The sequence below is a fragment of the Stegodyphus dumicola genome, chromosome 5, assembly GCF_044657685.1.
Source record: "Stegodyphus dumicola isolate Sdum_Otavi_A_Nest chromosome 5, ASM4465768v1".
NCBI lineage: Eukaryota > Metazoa > Arthropoda > Arachnida > Araneae > Eresidae > Stegodyphus > Stegodyphus dumicola.
This window is the reverse complement of record NC_140772.1, coordinates 105,045,873-105,066,380: the sequence shown is the minus strand read 5'-3', so window position 1 is coordinate 105,066,380 and position 20,508 is coordinate 105,045,873. Positions and strand designations below refer to the sequence as shown.

Here is a 20,508-nt window from a genome sequence, read left to right as displayed (position 1 = left end):
TAAATAACAGCAGGAAGCTAAAACAAAGTTAAAACTATCATGGTAACCAGAAATAAGGTTTCATCGCCAAAAATTTTTTTAAAAATGTCGCTAATCGAAGGGGCACCCAATTCTACACTACAGCCGAAAGAACTGCACCCCATCCCTCTAAATGAAGCCTCCTCACTATGCGTTATATCATTTCATTCATACGAGCGAAAGATGCTCCGCATCAGCCACTCAGCCAAAGACGCACACTAGATGCATGTTTTTACGTCACAAACTTCTCTTTTCCCTCATAATCCTTTACGGCGCGTCCGCTGGGAGAGAAAGGTTGCTGCAATGCTCTCACTTTCCTGTATTTCCTTCACTAATCACTTTCCTATATGTGGAATTAATCATATTTTTATTCTTAATATCGCTCATTGCTGCTTCGTTAAAATACAAGTAAGATCAACTAACGCAATCCTTCAGCTTAAAGCACGGGCAAAGCCCGATACTTCAGCTAGTAAAATAGTAGAAAATAAATATTAAACATTCATTTTTTTTTTTTTTTACCAAATATCGGAAGATATTTCTATGAAAAATTACACTTCAAAGAAGATTTTTTTTTTTCTGCTAATGATTATTTTTCTACTAATTATCAAAATGCGGGAACTTTATCAGTGACTCTAAAGAGAATATATAAAGAGAATATTGTAAATAAGTGCTTTTAAGAAAATTCAATTTCCAAAGGAAAATTAAATTGAAAATTTTTTCGGAGCTTCACTTTTGAGCATAGAAAAAAATTTACTAAAGCAAGTATAGCACGATTATTTCAAGCAATACAGACAATATCATGGGATTATATTCATTGTTTGTATAAATAAAGGAATTATAGTAAACATTCTCATATCAGCGAAAAAAATTAAACGTTGGCGATTCATATAAAAAAAATTAGAATTAGAATCCTCAACAAGCATACTGGCGTCTGAAAATGTGTCGAAACCCAGTTTTCAGGAAGGCTGAGAGCAAGTTACCTTAAAAGGTGTAGAAACGGTATTGTGGTATGGCAACATGAGATTCCTAGATGTTTAACATGGAGATATTATGACTGCTAGACGTTACTTTGTACGAGTGAAATGCTGAAACTGAGTACCGTGTGCTTCACATGCATTTATGATTAATTTTTGGCTTAATACAAGCAGCATCGAAAGTTTCAAAGTCAGCCATCTGTCAACTAAAGTATGTATAATATTAATGCTTAAAAAAGATGCTTTCTTGGATTTAAATAAGAATAATTTTTGATTGATCAAGTTGCTTGAGTTTGTTTATGTATGACTTGTTGAAATTACAGTTCAGTGAACATACTATTGTCCTTGCTGAAAACTATATTTGTAATTTTTTGGATTATTCCACGAACATTATTGAACTTGAATTCTGTCACTGCTGTTCTTTAGATTCAACTGCATCAGATGTACATTTGTAACTGTCATTTATCCTCATGGCTACTTCAAGTAGTGGTCGACGCAGAGTCACGAGCAAGTTATACACAGCAGAGGACCAGGCGTTTAATCAAATCGCAAAAGAAGTAAGTTCGGTTAGTTTAATTGCCGATAACGGTATTTCACTATCTTAGCAAATTTTCCTTTTAAAACCACATATGATACAAATACTTCAGCACCGTAAAATTTTATACAATTTTAGCTGAATTTAACCCTTTACAGCATTTTATCTTTTAATTTGAAGATTATTCATTATTACTTTATGCCTTATAAAATTGTAACTAGTGTATTATATTATTTTTGGCATGGCATGTGATCTAACCAATGTATTTGGGAACTGTTAATTCCCTCACAACATCTAATATTACTTAAAGAAAAACGGTATATAAATGCTGCTCTTTTAGTTAGTTGTAATGTATAGTTACTGTAATATCTAACTTAAAAATATGTCTTGCACAGCTGCTTGGATAATTCAAGTATTGTCAATGAAACTGATGTTACTTGTTTGCAAAGTTTTTCAGTTTGTGTCAGTCACTGAAGTAAATATCAGAATAATTTTATTAACAATTTGTAAATTTTATATACTCTTTAGAAGCTTTTATACTTGAGTAGTATAAGAAATTCATAAAATAATTCAATAATATATGAAAAGATCACAATAACAACCTCGTATTTAGCGTACATATATTAAATACTTTAAGTACAAGGTTGTTATTGTGATTTTGATTGTCACATTGGCGTGTGTCTCTTCTATTTTATATGAAAAGATACTTATTCTTGTATAATAAGTGATTGCATTGATATCTTCAATCAAATATGTGATTAGGATTTAGCTCTTGTACTCAGTTTCGCTTGAGTCCAAATGTTGTAACACCATTTCATGATTGGAGTTATACTGCAAGTTTAAGAAAGTTGACATTTAAAATACTTTGATGCTAACATAACTTGAAATTTTATAGTGAAAGGGTGATTATTGGATGAAGAAAAGAAAAGTTATTTTTTGTAGCAATATAAGTTGTTTATAATCATTTGGCAGTTTGTTTGAAGTATCTTGACATTTGTGTGCTTTCATACTTCCATTCTGTAATCAAATGTATTAAATTTGAAAAATGATGTTTGTTATCTTTTGAGCAAACATAAACCAAACTTGTAAATAATAACTATATTTAAATATATTTAATAAAATAATTTCAATTATATTAAATATTTATTAAAATGCCTATCAAGGATCTGCAAAATACTTATATAAGAATTTACAGAATATTTATGCAAGTGTAATTGAGAAATTTATTTTTGCTAAACGTTCAGGTAAACAGACATAGATTGCAGATAGTTTTGCCCATATTACTGTTAAATGTTTATTTTCTGTAAGATTGTTCAGTATTCAGTAGACAAAATTACTTTATGCAAGATCGTTCAGAGTTCAAGAAAAATTCTTATGTCAAATTTTTCCATGAATATTACATATACAGTAAAGTACCTATATGTGCAGTACAATACAAAGTCTAGAATCCAGACATCCAGTATCCAGAATAATCTAAAATCCAGACGTCTAACTTTTGCATAATACAGCATGAGGAGCATCTGGATTCTAATTTCACTTCATCACTAAATAAAATATTTCTGTATTGAAGAAACAATCATTTAAGTAGCATAACTCTGTATGCTCAACAATTTGGCTCCACAACTGCCTTTTTGGTTGTATACATATCAGATTGAAACATTCTACATTGCAACATCATTGATTTTACAGCTACTAAATAATTTATATCTTGTGACGACAACCTGGAGAATCATTATTTATATATATTTTTTTTTTTTTTTTTGGTTGATCTTTACGTTATGGAAACTTGGCGATTTTTTGGCAAAAATTTGGCAACCAACTCTCCTACAGCAACCCTCTATTTTTTTCCCCACCGCCATTTTGTCTTCACGAAGTAAAGACATGTATCTTTTCTTTTTATCTACTGAACACTTCTTCCAACAATCTACTAGCCGAATTACACTTATGCTAGAAATTTTATCAAACAAAACTGCTTAATCATGGCAAATATTCACTGCAAAATTGGGAAAAAGTGCACAATACCATACTCCGTACGCGTTTTTCAAAATAACACATACACATAAACCATGTACACGCTGACTTATTTTTACTTAAAAAAAATCCCAGAATTGCACAAAAATGGCATTGCGCACACTTTTCACTATATCCATGTACACTGCTTTTTTCTCATAAATTATAAAAATTTCACGAAAATACATGACAATTTTCTCAATCTTTAAACCCGGTAAAAAGAATATATATGAAATTACCTGATCGCAAAAAAGTATTTACCCTTTACAAATATGAACATTTCCACATATAAAATAAATAAAATATCCAAAAACTTTTACCTCTAAATCATCTATTATATTATAAACGTCACCAATGAATTCATACCGCAACTATTACAAATACTTAGTCTCAGATATTTAAATTATTTCCATGCACGTTTACTTCAACTAAAACGTATACCAAATTCCTACAAACATAAAATTCACAAAATAACTATCATTTCATTAAAATATAATTAAATTCAAAAACACTACTTAAAATATAAATGAGCACATACATTAAATTAATAAAAATTACCTTACAATCCTAATTACTTTAAACTAAATCATTGCTAATAACAATTTTCCCAATAATACCAAATTCCTTTCCACCTTACATTTAGAACAATGCATAAAAATAATATCCTCAAATAATTAAAAATACTAACTTACCTAATCTTCTTCAGAATCTTGATTACGTGGCGGATACACTTTTCTAATTCATTCAATAAAATTATTGAAAGATTTTTTTCTGCGAATTTTTCCTCCATACTTCCTCCACTAAATAAAAAGCAAACTTCTCTTTATCACAATGCCTAAATACCCATTTCGAATTCACTTTAGTTCGGGCCATGGGATCCAAAAATTAACCAACACTATTTCACACAACACAGAATAAAGCTAAATACAAAATTTCCACATTTTTTTCCGATTTCCCCCCTTTTCCGATTAAAGAACCGTAATTCGTCCATTAATATCACATGACATATCCCATGATCTCTCATTTCCCTCACGCAAAATAATGCGTAATCGGAACTGAGTACTGCTCACATTATTACCAAAGTCCCAGGTAGTAACCTTTATCGCCTCCAAAATGTCGCCAAACTACCAGTTACCATATTTAAAGATCAACCCTTTTTTTTTTTATTTCATCACTACATAAATATGAACAGACAGTAACTTGAAAAATACCTCAATATATAAACTATTGTTTCTTAAATATTAATAACTGAATTACAAAAGATTGTTGATGATGGAGATTCGATGCTGATAGATGAATTGTTCAAAATTATCAATTTACAATTTTTTGCAAAAGAAAGGAAAAAATCGTGCATTTTTCTTTCAGTGGTAAAGCAGGTCGAAAATTTGTTTGAAACATTTGTTCATCTGAAATAAATAGATGTGTGATACCAGCCTTGTGTTGACATTATAACTTGCTATGATTACAGACTCTGATTAACAGTGCTGCAAAGTATTATTTATGTTGTGGAGAAATTAGACAAAAATTTCTTTTCAAATGTAAAAAATGCATTTTTAAAAGATACTGTCCAAAAGATTACAATTAGTGCCGTTTGAATTGAGAATAATTGATTTGTGATTTAGATAAGCCCAGTGTTGGCACCAGAGGTGGTGCAGACGTACTAGGTACCAGAATTTAGGGAAGGCAAAATTTTTAGAATTTAGAGAAGTACCAAGCAACAGAATTAAGAGATGGTCAAATCTTTTGAATTTAGGAAAGATGCTGGGCTGCAAAATTTTTAGGATTTAGGGAGGCACTTGACAGCAGAATTTAGGACAGGCAGAAATTGCATTGGGCTGCAAAAATGTCTATCATTGTCTCTAGATAAGCTTTAAGTACATGTGAGAATTTATTCAGGGTTCAGATGATTATATGTCAAACAACAAAATTCAGCACAAGATGTATTTAATTAGCAATCTCATGACATATCGCCAGTAGAGTATAGCAGATGCTAGCTAGGTTTCATGATGGCAGTCACAAATTTGAAGGTTTTCCGATATCGCAAAGAAAAAGTGATATTTTCCAATTAATGGAATTTGTGAAGAAATGAGGAGAGGTGGTAGTAAATCAGGATGATATAACAGAAGTTTTTCATTCTGATGACAGTGCCACTATCGGGCAATGGATAGCAAAATCTGTAGCATGGTTCTAAATTCGGAAAATGTCACTAATTATAGTGAAGAAAGCAGCAGAGAGGTTGTTGAGAATGAAAGAAATTTTGATTGACACTTTAGTAGGAATTCTTGATATGGCAGTTACAGGACTTGAAGAATGGAACTTTGTCACTGAACAAAAAATTTATGTTTATTTGTAGAAAGTATTAGCTCGAAAATGAAGCAACTTAAAACAGCATACATTGAAAGAAATGTTTAAATAAAACAGAAAAATAAATATTGACTCACTTAAGGTCATGGTACTTTTCCGTTTGGCCGGCGCAAATCTCGCCAAGCAGACTTTATTGGCGACAACATACAGTATACACATAAAAATATTTAAAAAAGTGTTAGTTCTAAGAATTCTTTTTTTGAAGGCATAAACATTTTAATATCGCTTAAAATTTTATAAAAAGCCAATAAATAAAGACAATAAATTTGTAAAAAGACATTAAGAATTTATTATGCTTTCATGGTTCAACATCCTGATTCGCCGGTTCATATCACGTGACCCCAAGCGATCTCATTCACGTAAACTACTCTACAAAAATCTAATGCTCTCAGTAATTATCTACATTAATTTCAAGTTAAATCTTAATTTGGAACAGAAGCTTAAATGCAAGAAATATTTCAATTCGTACGAATAGCTTACTCAGAAATTATGTAAAGCTGCAGTGCTTTACTTCGCTAATGCATTCTCATTAGAATTGATGAATTTAACCTTTGACTTTACCTTTTCTATATTTTCGGCTTCGGGTAAGTGCTGTGATTGCATCCTGATTGACTTAATTACCGAAAACAACCTTAGACATAAAACTGAACAATCTGATAAAAATTCTATGTAATTATATGCCACCATTGAAAGAAACAATCAATATGATAAGAAAAAGCTGCAACTTGTTTTGAAAATGAGGCGTAAAAGGAATATTCCGTTCCAGCGAGAATTTTCCGTTTGGCATCGGTTGTACCATTTTTGGCGACTTTATCGCTTGCGCCGGCAAAACGGAAAAGTACCAAGGTCATAAATTGTTCATTATTTATTAAACCATTTTTTCATATTTTTAATTTTGTAATTTTTAAATGTCATCTTACTATATTTAAACTGATGATCTGGAAAAGTCCAGAATCTCTGAAGTCCCAACAAGTCCAGATCTCGAACTTTGTGCTGTATTATGTTGTTGAATGTCATAAAGAAAACATTGCCATAAATTTTGAAGGCAGCACTGATAAATGGCATTTTGTGTGTAGATCCACACATAGTGATTATTGCTAATCTTGGGTAAATTTCTATAATGTTATGAAAATATGGTGCTATACTCTTCAAATGAAAAATAACATCTCTTCTTTTATCTGGTTATTTCAAAAATTCAGGTCAGGATTATATAGAAATGAGGAGTAAAATAGTTCAGAAATTGTCATTAAAATCATGTTAATTTTAGAATTAGCTGGTATGAATTGTGCAATTACATTATTTTAGAATAGGCATTTCAAAGTGTCTGATTTATGGGTGACGCTAACAAACAAGATGCATAGAGGGCACTAACTCTGAATGTGAGAGGTGCAAAAAGTTTAGTTTGCCAGGACGGAGACCTAGTGAGAGGTCATGGAAAGGGGGAAGACTCTTGGGAGCCGTTAGTAAAAGCGAAATTAACTTGTATTAATTTAATGTACATATTTCAGTTATTAGTAGTGTTGTTTTAGTGATTTTTCATTCAGCTTTTTGACACACATGGAATTTAGATCTGTAGTCAGCATTACTGCACAATCATTATAGAAAAATGGAGTAACAAAAATAATCACTGTACATCAATTTTAATACAAAATGCTGACTGAAAATTACTGTGCATTTTTATGAAATATTTCTCCTATCCATTAAGCCTATAATCTATTGAAATTTAACTTTATCCACAGTGAATTAATAAAACATTTATTAGGAGAATTGAAATGTAAGCATTCACACTACAGGGATCAACATTTTATCTACTGAAGTTCAGAGCTTACGTTGGTAAACTGCCAAAAACATACATTACATCACCTAATGCTCTGAAGACGAATAAAAGCTAATAAAAAAAGAAATCACCTTAATCATTTGCATGTCAAGGCATAGGAGAAAATTGGTCTTGTAATTGTAAATTCTTTGTTTACAGGCAGAGTTTAGCTTGAGGTGTTGGGAAGGAGTGGGAAAAGCTGCCGAATTATTCTGTAGGCTTTATCTTTGATTTTATTAACATAAGTAGACTATGTTAAGTAAAGAATCATTTAACTTGACTCTTAAATGTTTGGTCATGTTAAAGATAAGAACCTGTACCTGCTTTCCAAAAAGAATCACTTTACACTTTAAAATGTCCCAAATCTTATATTTTTTTTATTATGATTTCGGATATTTTTGAGTTAAAACTCGTTTTCCACATCCTACAATAGCTTTCTATCTCTGGACTCTTTCCAATGCATGATTAAGTCATCAGCGTAGTTTACATGCATGGAATTGTGGCCATCCAAGAGTTTTAAGAAATCATTTATGTATATCAGGTAGAGCAACAATTTGAAGATTGAACTTTGCAGAGCTTTGACATACATCAAATAAAGATGAGAGGTGAAGCCTTCATATCTCACTGATAAAGACCTGCTATCAAGAAATGATTAGATGATTAATAAATAATGACATTATTAGTTCAAGTGTTTACTTCTATATATATATATATATATATATATATATATAAAGCACATGATTTTGTAATGGAGATTGACCCAAGTGAAGAAAGAAGAGGATACTTTTTGAGAGATATTGAAAAACTTAGCACTCCTTGTAGAGACATTAGGTATTTTTGGAAGCAGGCAAAGATGAAAAATCAATTCTTTCACCGGGAATCAAACCATGGACCTCTAGAATACTGGCCCAGCGGGCAGAACCACTACACCACAAAGGTGCGCTAAGAAGGCGGGAGAAATACCTTATATACTCCCACTTTTAAAAGGCGACTGGTGCTTTTAGGGGACCCAATCGCCAAATCCTGGGTGTGGAGAATCCTCATCCAACACCCTTTTAGTTCAGGCACCACTGTAGAGACATAAGGTATTTTTGGAAGCAGGCAAAGATGAAAAATTAACAATGCCTTTGTCGGGAATCGAACCGCGGACTTCTGGAATACTGGCCCAGTGTGCAGAACCACTACACCATGAAGGCACATTAGGAAGGCAAGAGAAACACCTTAAATCCTTACCACAAAATATTTAATGAGTTGTTTCAGACGTCATAAGCAAAAATCACCAGCTATTTAAAAAAATAATTATATTATGAATTTAACTATTAAGCAGTTATAGAAATCCTTTCAAATAACATTTGATCTGAATTATACCTAACCGATTGTTTTCCATAGAAATTTCATGGAACATAATTTCCATTTGATGTGTTAATAACGTAATCCCTGATTTTGACAAATTTTACTCTATTATCACACTGTGTATTTTGAATATCTTAGGCCTTAGAAATGTTGCACCATTCTCTTCACAAAGGTGTAACATTTTGTTTTCTGGTAGATGTCATTAAAACTTATTTTTTCAAATCGCTAAAGATAGCTTGTAACAATAAATAAATGATACTTTTGAAAGTCGTCAAGAAGTCTTCATTCACTGTGTAATTGTGATTCTGATCTGGTATGCTGTTGTCATTTAACATATCAAATTTCCTTTGCTAAATGAGTTATTTATTTGAGGAATATTTAAACATATTAGTATTGTTGGTAACTACAATGTGAAAAAAAAGTGTGTGTGCAGTTAAAAAAGTACACTTATTATGAATCTGCAAATCTGAAGTATTTGTTGAATGTGATGCGTATTGTGCAAACTGTTATTTCATATTCTGATTATGCATACAAAAATCCTGCAATGATATCTCAAAATACAAAAATTAGTTTACAAGATTTCCCATTTGCAGCAAAAGTATTTAAAATATTTTGGAAAACATCAGACATTTTCTTTCCAGTATTTTTGTGTCATTTGTATTTTGTAATGTAAAATTTAAAGTTTCATTTTTGTAGATATACGAAATACTTATTAATTAGCAATTAATCACTGCAATGCATCCAAAAGTAAAAAATTGATGCTATCTCAGCTGTATTAAATAAATGAATCTGATTGAAACACGTATCTTTTCCTTAGATTTTAAAATAAACATCTTTTGTTAGGTATGTGAGAATCTTGTTTTTACCATATTTCTTTTCCTCAGACAATTTGGCAAATTTTAAATTTTATTTTTATTTGCAGTTAATTCTGGTTTCTCCTCCCACTCCCAGTTTTAAGGAAAATAACCTACTGCTTAGTTATCTTACTGAAATTCATCATGGAGCACACACATGTATTAAAATATTTTTCATCTCAAGTTTAGAAGTACCTCCACATATAAGCCACTTGATTTCAGAACTACTGAAACAAAACAAAACAAAAAAAAAAAAAAAAAAAAAAAAACTTTACTGAAACCTCTCAAGTGCAAAGACTTTTCTTAATCCTGCACTTTTTCAGATTCTGTACAACGAGCACTGCAAAATGCCTAATGTTGTGCTGCGTACTATCTGTTTCTTGTTACTTGTTAAAATCTTTTCTTATTTGAAGAAATCACAGTTTTTTTTTTTTATTCTGAAATGTATGTTTCATGAAAATTTCAAATTTCAGCGGCCTTGAAATTTTGCTAATGGACTTGTCCAAATTATGTGAGTCTAAATCAAGCAGTATATAAGTAACTGATAGTATAAAATGGCAAGTGATGGTTTTAAATCAGTAAGGATTATGTTGAATTTTAATAATTCTTTAAATAAAATTTTTAAACATTTTTTTTTTTTTTTTTTTTTTTTTTTTTTTTTTGGGGTAGGATTTAATGTTTAAGGTGAAGAGGTTTTTCTTAAAATATTCAAGTAATTCTATTTTCCTTGATGTACCTGAAAATTGTCAGGTCTTAATAGTATAGATTTTACTATAAGATGTCTTTTAGAAATGTTTAAATTTCTGAAACCTTTTGATTTATTCTAAACGTGATAGAATGCCTATGTTGGCATCCATTCAAATTTCTTGCTCATTTGCAGACTTTTGTTAATTTTCTTTTGGAGTTATAAATTAAAATAAATGCAAATTTATATGCATTTAAATTATAAAACTCATGATTTGTTGATAAAGTATTGAGTCGAGAGCTATCTGCTGTAAGGGGAAGGAATCATAAAGGGCTTTCTAAAAAGCATATGAATGAAAGTTTTGTTCAAGTTCATATGTAAATGTAATTTTTATGAATACACACCAAAAATTAAAATTTTTGCAAGCTGAATATGCACTTGAAAATATTGCGTAAAGTATGCAAACAATGAGTGCTTTTTTACTTCTTTGTTCAAAGTATTGTAATCACAAAAAATTTCAGGTATCATATTTCAATTAAAGTATCCATTTTGACCATTCTCGAATCCATTTGAATGATTTTTTTTGCATGACATCTGTATGTACAAGCAGAAAAAAGTACTCTTTTTTTTTTTTTTTTCCCCAAAATGTATTGTAAAATATATGAAAAATGGGTTCAAAAGACATTTTCTCATGACATCTCTACATCCATACGTACATTTGTATCTATCCCACATAACTGGAAAAAAAAAAAAAAAAAAAAAGGTTGTTGTGGAACATTGAAATTTTGTTTATGGGACAGCTACAACATCTAGTTTCCTTTTTTAATTGCAGTCAGCTGCACCAAATATATATAGTACCCACTGTGTTATTAGGCTCGGTGAGCTCAGTTTTCTTATTCCAATATGTTGGTAAATTGTTCATTTTTTGCTTTAAAAGTGATTGAATTATGATGTTCTAATGTTAAGGTTTTTATGACTAGGGCCGAATTTAGACTTGATAAGGTCCTAAGTTATTATGGGGCCCTATATAAGTCCAGATGTTATATGTCAGTGCCAAATAAGATTTTTTGATACCTAGAGGGTCACTCTGAAATACAATTAAGTATATAGATAGTGAAATAATAAGTTTTTAACTTAAAATCCTTTTTATTCATAACAAACTTAAAAATGCAAATTCTGATAAAAAGAAACAAAAGTTCTTTTAAAAGGCACAATTTACAAAGGCTTATTGTCTAATCGCTTGAAGCATGTTATACGAATTAAGGAATTATATTAAACTAAAATATTTTGTTTCTTGCCTTTTCCAGTGCATGAAATCATCAAATGATAAACTGCACAGTTTGTCGCTTTCTATGCACATGGAGACTGAGGGAACATAATTTATCTTGAGTCATTGTTCTAAATTCATTTTTTATCCTCTTCAGCTGAGAAAAAGATCTTTCTGCAAAGCAATTTTCAACCATCATATTAATAAAAAATCTCAAAATTTCTTCTACATTAGGGAGTGCTAATTGGGCACAATAGTTGAATATTACCCTATACAGATCTTTATGTGTCAGACTATCATGTTCTGCTGAACCATAGGCTTGACTATGTCTAACATACTGATGAAAATGCTTGACTTCTCCTACAAGATTCATGTCCACATCTTTAGGATATGTTTGGCATTAAGCACTTACTCCTTCATGAATCTCTTCTTCTGTAGTTTTTAATTTTGTTAAGAATGAAAACTTATTTGCAGTGTCTTTGTATACTGACGCCTTTTGTGCCAGACTTGACTTTAATGCATCCATCACAGGTGTAAATGTTTTGGTTCTGAACTTGTCTCTTGGCACAGCTTGCTGTAAAGCATCATCATCATTGATATGCCTTCTTTTATATCTTCTTTTCTTGTAATCAACATCAGGCAATTTCTCCTTTGCTTTTTCTTCAAAATCATCAAACATAATCCTGGAACCTTTAACAATATCCCAAAGTGAAGCCTACAATTTACTACAAACATCTTGACTAATTTGGGGCTCTTGCAATGATTGACTAGTCTTGTGAAATTCATCCGGCAAGTAACTCCACAAATATAACATTACCATAAATTCAAACTGCTCCATTTTATTCAAAATGTTTGTGGCTTGATTTCTTGTTTTACCTTTCTCTTTAGTATCAATATGTAACTGATGCAATGCAGAAATTATTCCATCGTAACTACCAGGTACTGCACTTGTGGCCATTGAATGTGCTTCCCATCTAGTCTTTGGGAAAGACTTTGGAACTTTTTATATAGAGCTTTTTGAATTTTGAAATGACCTGCTGGCAATAAAGGAGTCATGTTGGAAGGCAGGAACTGGATCTTGATGAATTTAAATTCTTTGAGGAGGTCATCTTCTAGTCCTGGAGGATGTGCAGATGCATTGTCCATTACTAGAGAGGCTCAGAGTGGCAAATCTATCTCAAGCAGATGACCTAAATACTTCATTGATCCAATCTGTAAAAATGTGTCACCCAGTCTTGTTGGATCTCTAGTAGCATTTAGCCTACTCTTCTGGACTTTATAATATTTCTTTATAATCATGGATTGTCTGAATGGTAAATGAACAGCAGTTTAATTTTTAAACTGACACTTGTATTTGTAAAAAATTGCAGCCCGGGATTATCTTTCATTAGCTTGTGGCCCAGCAGTCCTTTTTACTCTTCTGTATTATAAGTTCCCTTCAGCATCTTTTTTCAGAAGAGACCCATCTCATCACAATCAGAAACTTGCTGTGGCTGATAACTCTCAGATTTCCTAGGCTTCTTGAATACACTGATGAAATTCTAGGCTTCCTTTATGTCTGAGCTTCTCTTAAAATTTTTTAACCGACCCCGGCTTTCCTTGAATGCGTCATTTTTGTCTGTTAACAATTTTGACATTGTCTTAATGAGATCAGTATTGCCTTCTCACAAATGATGTTTTTGTTAACCCTTTGACTGCTAATGTCTCTAAGCGCTTCATATGAGCGTGCGGCTGCAGAATGACCGACCAAATAAAGATTTCATTTTTCTCATTGCTAAACAACGAACGAGGTATGAGGTTTCTGCGAGTGTTGAACATATATGATAGAAATAATTTCCGAACACACACGTGAGACAATAATAAACAGCCTGTGGTGTCTTCATTCTGAAGTGTTGAGTGATTTAATTCACAGTAGTTGTCTTTTAATTATTTATTGTTAACAGTAACAAACATGATTAAAATAAATATGAAATATCATACGCGGCACAGTGCCAGATCTATACATCTTACTTCATCTTTACTTTCTGTTCTAACTATATTTCCCCCCCACCGCAGGAAAAGCGAACATCGTTTTATCCCGTTAGGGAATTTTAGTTGGAACATCCTATGGCCTGTGACGAAGGCATTTATCATAAATTCAAAATCTTACAATAAAATAGTTCATCTTATACTTTTACAAAACTTATAGCATACAACATAGCATGAATACTTTGTATATAAAGGACATTTTCATCATACTAGCTACTACTATACATTTTATCTTACTAACTACCACAAGCTAAATGCAAATAGAAAAGAAAACAGTTATCATCAAACAATACTAACACAAGTAACAAATTTCAGTTACTAAATACTAAATAGATACCTGAAAATTCTGAAAACAATCATTCTTATCTCTTTCCAAGTTCCAAATGATATAGCATTTGAATAGGCTTTTTTATTACACCTGAAGAAGTTTTCACTGTGATACTTCTTACCTTGTTATCATGGCCTCTATGCAACTCCATCACCTTTCCCAGCTTCCACAGCTGCCGAGGTAGTTTGTCATCCCCTATCAAAACTACATAATTTATATTAAAATCAGCAGTTACATTAACAGGTTTGAAGCAATTTGCATCTTTTAATTGGAGAAGATACTCTCTTTTCCATCGTCCAAAAATCATTTAAAATTTTTTCCCCGATACAAATATCTTTTAATTAAAATCCTTTTGTCATTTGCAATATGTTCTTTAACATGACCAGCCTGGTGCGGTAAGGATGTTAAACACATTTTCCAGTTGGGAAATGGAGCAGGAGTGAGAGGGAATGGCTCTGATTGTAAATGTAAGTAAGTAGTCTAAAATTTAGAGTAGATTCTATTTCTGTTAAAATGGCTTGTAATTCTTCAAAGGAAACTGAAGCCTTTCCTAGTACTTTTCTCAAAATATCTTTCGTCATCTTCACCATTCTCTCCCAGTATCCACCCCACCAAGCTACTCTTTCGACAATTAAATGCCATCTTATTCCTTTTGTTCCAAAATAATTTTGTACAGATGGATCAACAATATTTGCATATAACTTCTTCAGTTCTACATCTGCACCTGTAAAAGTTTTGGCATTGTCAGAGTTTATAGTTCGGCAAACACCTCTTCTTGACACAAAGCGACGAAATGCTAGAAGGAAATGTTCAGTGCTTAGGCTAGAAACAATTTCAAGATGAACTGCACATGTGACTGCACAAGTAAACAAACAAATATAAACCTTGTCTCCATTTTTTGTAAACAAAGATCCAGCAAAATCAACACCTGTGATTTCAAAGGAATTCGCTTCATGAATTCTTTCTGCTGGTAATGGAGCAATCACTTGAGTGCTTTTTTTAGCCTTAAATTTCGTGCAAACAGAACAGTTATTCAAGCACAATTTTACAGCTTGTGCGCCTCGGATGATCCAATAATTTTCTCGAGTTTGAGTTAGTGTATCTGAAACACCAGCATGAAGCAAATTCTCATGTTTTCTTTTGATTAGCAATTCAGTGAATCTACATTTTTTTGGTATAATCCATGGATGCTTTTCTTGAAACTGAAAGTTAGACTGTTGTAATCTACCACCAAGACATATGAGTCCTTCAGGATCGGGTTTATACCATATATAATTTGGAATCAGAACTAAGTGATTCCTTTCGGGTCACTTTAACCCTTTAGCTGTCAAGTTATTTTGATGATTTGGGTACACAAATTGTCAAATTTTTCCCGAGATACAGTCGGGTTTGACAAAAAGATGAAGCCGAAATAAACGTCTCCCGATATATATTCGGGTATAACAATACGATGCACTCAAAAAAAAATTACCCCGAGTAATACTCAGGCGTGACATTTTCAAACACCAGTGCTGTACCCGAGATTATCTCGGGCATGACAGTTAAAAGGTTAACAAGATCCTTTTCAAACTCACTACACTGTATAAAACGAATCCAATAGCATTCAGCAGTTAGCACTTCTTTACGCCTTACGGAATTCCTCTTAGAGTTATTAATAAACTGTAGGACATATGCAGCGATTCGAAGAACCTTAGATAAGTCACTGTATCTGTGCAAATTCAACAAGCTATCGATACATTCAACGTATGTTGGTAAAGCAATACAGTCCCTTTTCTCTCCTTTTCCGCTTCAGATGTATCAATATCAGCATTCGGTATTTATTCACAGTTTAGAACATCAACTTCTATTAGCCACAAGGGGCCTCTCTGCCATGTTTCATCATTAATTAAAGATTGTGCACTTACTTCCCTAGTAAGTTTATCTACAGGATTTAACTTTCCGTTGCAAAAATTCCAATTCGATGGATTTGTCTTTTCTTTGATTTCCAACACTCTATTGCGAACAAATTGCTTCCAATCATTTGCAACACCTCTAATCCAATGTAGACATATTATGGAATCTGTTCACATGAAAATGTCACTTTCTTTCAGAGAAGAAAACGTGGATCGTATATAATCAGACAATCGTGTGGAAATCAAGTTTCCTAGTAGTTCTAATCGCGGCAAAGTCATTTCCTTCAGTGGAGCTAGACGGCATTTTGAAATTATAAAACTTGTTGCACATTTGTCATGTCATCTTGAAATATGCGACCGCACCATATGCCTTTGGACTTGCATTAGAAAATATATGTACTTCCAGCTGCTGAATCTCCAGCTCATCAAAATATGGTCGAAGTATGACAAGCCTCTCAAGCTCAGTTACTTCATTCCACCACTCCTGGAACATAGATTCCAATTCTGCTGGAATATTTTTCATCCCATTTTAAGCCTTTTTCCCAAAGAGTCTGCACTATCAATTTAATTCCAACGCTGAATGGTGTAATTAAACCTAATGAATCAAACAACATGCCACATGCACTTAGAACTGTACGTTTTGTTGGCCTCACATATTTAAATTTTGTAAATTGATTCAGATCTATCTTCAAGGTGTCCTTATCATTGTCCCAAATTAATCGTAATACCTTTAATCTGTTTGATTTGATGGCATCCAACATTCCATTTGGGTTTCCTTTCATCTCTGATTAAGGATAGCTGAATTCGAAGACCATTGCCGTAAATTCATGATTGCTTCACTCAGTATAAATTTAGAGTCTTTTGCAAGAGATACCGCTTCTTCAACAGTTGATGCCCCACTTATTAAGTCATCAACATAAAGTTCTTTCAAAATAGAACACGATTCATATTTCTTCATATTAATTTTCATATTTCTTTAAATGAAGTTGTATAGTTGCTGTCAAAATAAAAGGACTGCATTTCACACCAAAAGGAACACGTGTCATTCGTAAAATTCTATTGTCACGACCATTGAAATCAAGTTCGGTTCCCCCTCATTTCTCCAAAAAAACTGCAAAAACTTTCGATCCTCCTCTACTATGCCAATTTCTAAAAATGCTCTCTGAATATCAGCACAAAACGCAATTGGATGATAACAAAATCTTAAAATAATCCTGAGCAAATCTAGATTAAGGTTGGGACCACTATCTAAACGATCATTCAATGACTGTCCGTCTCTAACTTTCGACAGCGCATCATACACAATCCTAACTTTCGTACTTTCCTTTAATTCGCATACTACAGCATGATAGGCATAAAATAACCAATTTTCCTATCACAATCTCCATCAAATGCAACTTGCTCAATAATACCATCCCTTAACTGCTCATTAATTATTCCTTTATAACGAAAATACAGATGCGGATCATGCCTAAATTTATTATTTAAGCTTATCAAACGTCTTTCTGCAACTTCATAATTACTGTTCAATGTGTTACAACCCTCCTTCCATAATAATTTAGTTTCATATCTCCCATTTTTAAACGTGGTATTTCTGTCAAACATATATATGGCATCTGCATCTGATCGCGAAATTTCCTTTTCCTGATGTATTCCTATAGCCTCCAAATCCCATAAATTCCGAACTCTTTCAAAATCCTTTTGTTCCTTCACAGAGATATGGTTTACACAAGTCTTATCATAATTTTCATGGTTATCCGATCCCATTTCCTTGCCTTGGATTACAAACCCAAACAAACTGTCCGTAATAACTAATCATTTCCCTAATATTATGTTTCTTTCATATAAAATTTCCCAAATGTAATCTGAGCCGATCAACATGTGTATCTCCTTCGTATTTCCAATGTCGGCCAATTCTATTCCCTTCTTACGTGGCTGCGTAAAATGTCATACATATTTATTCATATCTATTTTGAATGAGTATCTGATCTTTTCTAAAAAAAAAACACTTTGAAAGATCCTGGATTTTAGAAGTTAGCATTTGTAGATTAGTATTTAATACATTCAGCTAACAGTTGAAAAGTCTCAGTTTTGATTCCCGGTGAGAAAAAAGCTAATTTTTCATGTTTTCTCTCTTTAAAATATCCAAGTTTTTAATTGTAATTTTGAGTTTATAGCTTTGCTTTATTTCTCATAACCTTACTTTTAACAAAGCAACAATATCGTTTTATGGGAGAAAATGCTGAGAAATAATAGCAGTTGGCTGTCAAATCTATGTTTAATCATTTCGTATTTTAACAGTTATCTATAGGTAAGAAAACGAGCGAAATTCTGGAGCTAAGGTTAGTAATGTTATGGTGTTAAATTATTATTATTATTATTATTATTTAATAAATGTTTGTAAAAATCGCTGCATGGAAGTCGTGACAAAGAAAGTGCACATATGCATCGGATAATTTTACACGGACGGATTAAAATAATGTTAACTATAATGTTTTTAATTTTCTTGCTTTCTTCTGTTAAGTATTTAATTTGAAAGATAATGATCGTACGCATTTTGAAATAGTAATGCAGCTGCTAAAAATCGCGCGGAAAAACGCACAATAACTTTTCATCTGGTCATAAATTTGCGCTTGAAAATTCATGGTTGCCACCCAGAATCCTTCATAGACGATGATTATTTTGGGCCTGTAATACTGGTGCAAGTTTTAAGTGTGGAATCTATATTAGCGATAATGAACCGCGAAATTGATAACATTGCATGTCACATCGAAAAATTTTCATCCTATCTAAAGTATCATTCTATACTATTCTGCTTAGTACGAAATGCAGAATATAATTTGCTGTTTTCATTCTTTTCGGGGAGTGGAGGAACTGGTTTTGCCTAGTTTTGCGTAGGAGGTATTTTTTATTTTTTTATGCTCGGTACGGAAAGGAAGGAAGGAAGATCGACGAAGGGTGCGCCTCGACTTCCTTTGTGAGATATTATTTTATTTTATTGTGCCTGGGGATTTATAGTCGGATTCTTGTTTATATATATATATATATTTCTCTTCTGCTTTTGTTTTTCTTCTCGCTTTTCCAATGAGTGAATTTTGTTTTGATATTTTTGGTCTCAGCTTCCTTCTTACTTGATATCATTCATTTTAAATTTGTAGTGTTATTCTGTGTAATAAACTGGTGAAATACCATTGTTATAACCTTTCGGTCTACCATTTTATTAAAAATTAGCGTATTGAACTTAAAAATCAAACGCTTTTGATACAACGCAAAGTACATAATGTCCATCCATCGCAAAGTGGATAAGATAGCTGAATTCGTACTGGTTTAGGTTCCTTTCGAATGAGCTGATTGCATTGGGTTTTCCTCATTATAATGTGAATGCGAAACATTTTCTTTTAACAAATTCTCCATGAAGACGTACATTCTCTTAAGCAGATAGTTTTATTCTCTTATCAATAAATTAACCAATCAAGAAAAGTGCATTCGTGATCTGTATCGATCACGAATTGCAAGTTTTGAAATTCTGTCCAGAGATCTTTCATGTTATTGAGCTTGGCATCTGTTCACCTCTTGCCCTTATGTACATGTCTCTCTCTGTATCTATCCTTTGTTATTTCTTGCCCTTTTATACATATAGTATCGGAAATGATCTTTACGGTAGTAATAATTCTCCCAATTTTTTTTTTTTTTTTTTTTTTTACCATTTCCATGTGAAGGAGTTAGTCTCATGTCCAGATCTCCGCATTTTATACTTGGTATGGCAGAACGCTTTTCATCTTTTGCGAGAGATTTAGGAAGAAATGGTGAGTGATTGATGATGCAGTGAAAGCCGTTACAGATAGTATTATTCAAGCAGCTGCTTTTTTTTATATCTTTGGCGCAGCAAAAAATTGCTTAGGAAAGTTTTCCTAGATATCCTGCTTCGCCAAAGCAAATGCGAGAAAGATACTGCAGTAAAACCAGAACAATTTGTGGATTTGAAATGTAGCGTACTAGTTTTTAAGGTCATGGAAATTTTCTGAGATTATTCTCGACACTCAACATCATTTTCAGAGTGGATACTTGCGGAGTTTGCGTGTTAATCATCCACTACGTGAAATTTTGGTACCGCTAGATTCTGCAGTCTTCTCAACTGTCACTGCCAGATGAGAATCTGTCAGTTCTAATGGACAACATTTTTTTAAGTTCGGATTAAAGTACCAGACTTTGTTTTGATTTTTGCTCCATCTTAGCCAGAAAAATTCTAGAACTCTTCCAAGAGGCCAGTTCGTTCGTTTTGTACTTTCTGTCTAGATGATGACAACGTCTCCAATTTACAAATGTTTCGACTTTTTGCCATTTAAATCGTCGTTTTTGATAAATGATAGCGACTCTGGGATAG

General features: G+C 32.4%; 1 protein-coding gene across 1 annotated transcript in view; it reads left to right on the top strand.

The window, feature by feature from the left end:
• The first annotated feature begins 1,007 nt into the window (after positions 1-1,007).
• LOC118182733 (leucine-rich repeat flightless-interacting protein 2) overlaps positions 1,008-20,508 on the top strand; it is a 99,246-nt gene continuing 79,745 nt past the window's right edge. The window contains exons 1-2 of the mRNA XM_085816943.1: positions 1,008-1,203; positions 1,419-1,549. Of these exons, the coding sequence (XP_085673069.1) occupies positions 1,463-1,549 (87 nt within the window). The 5' untranslated portion in view covers positions 1,008-1,203; positions 1,419-1,462. The remainder of the gene's footprint in view (positions 1,204-1,418; positions 1,550-20,508) is intronic.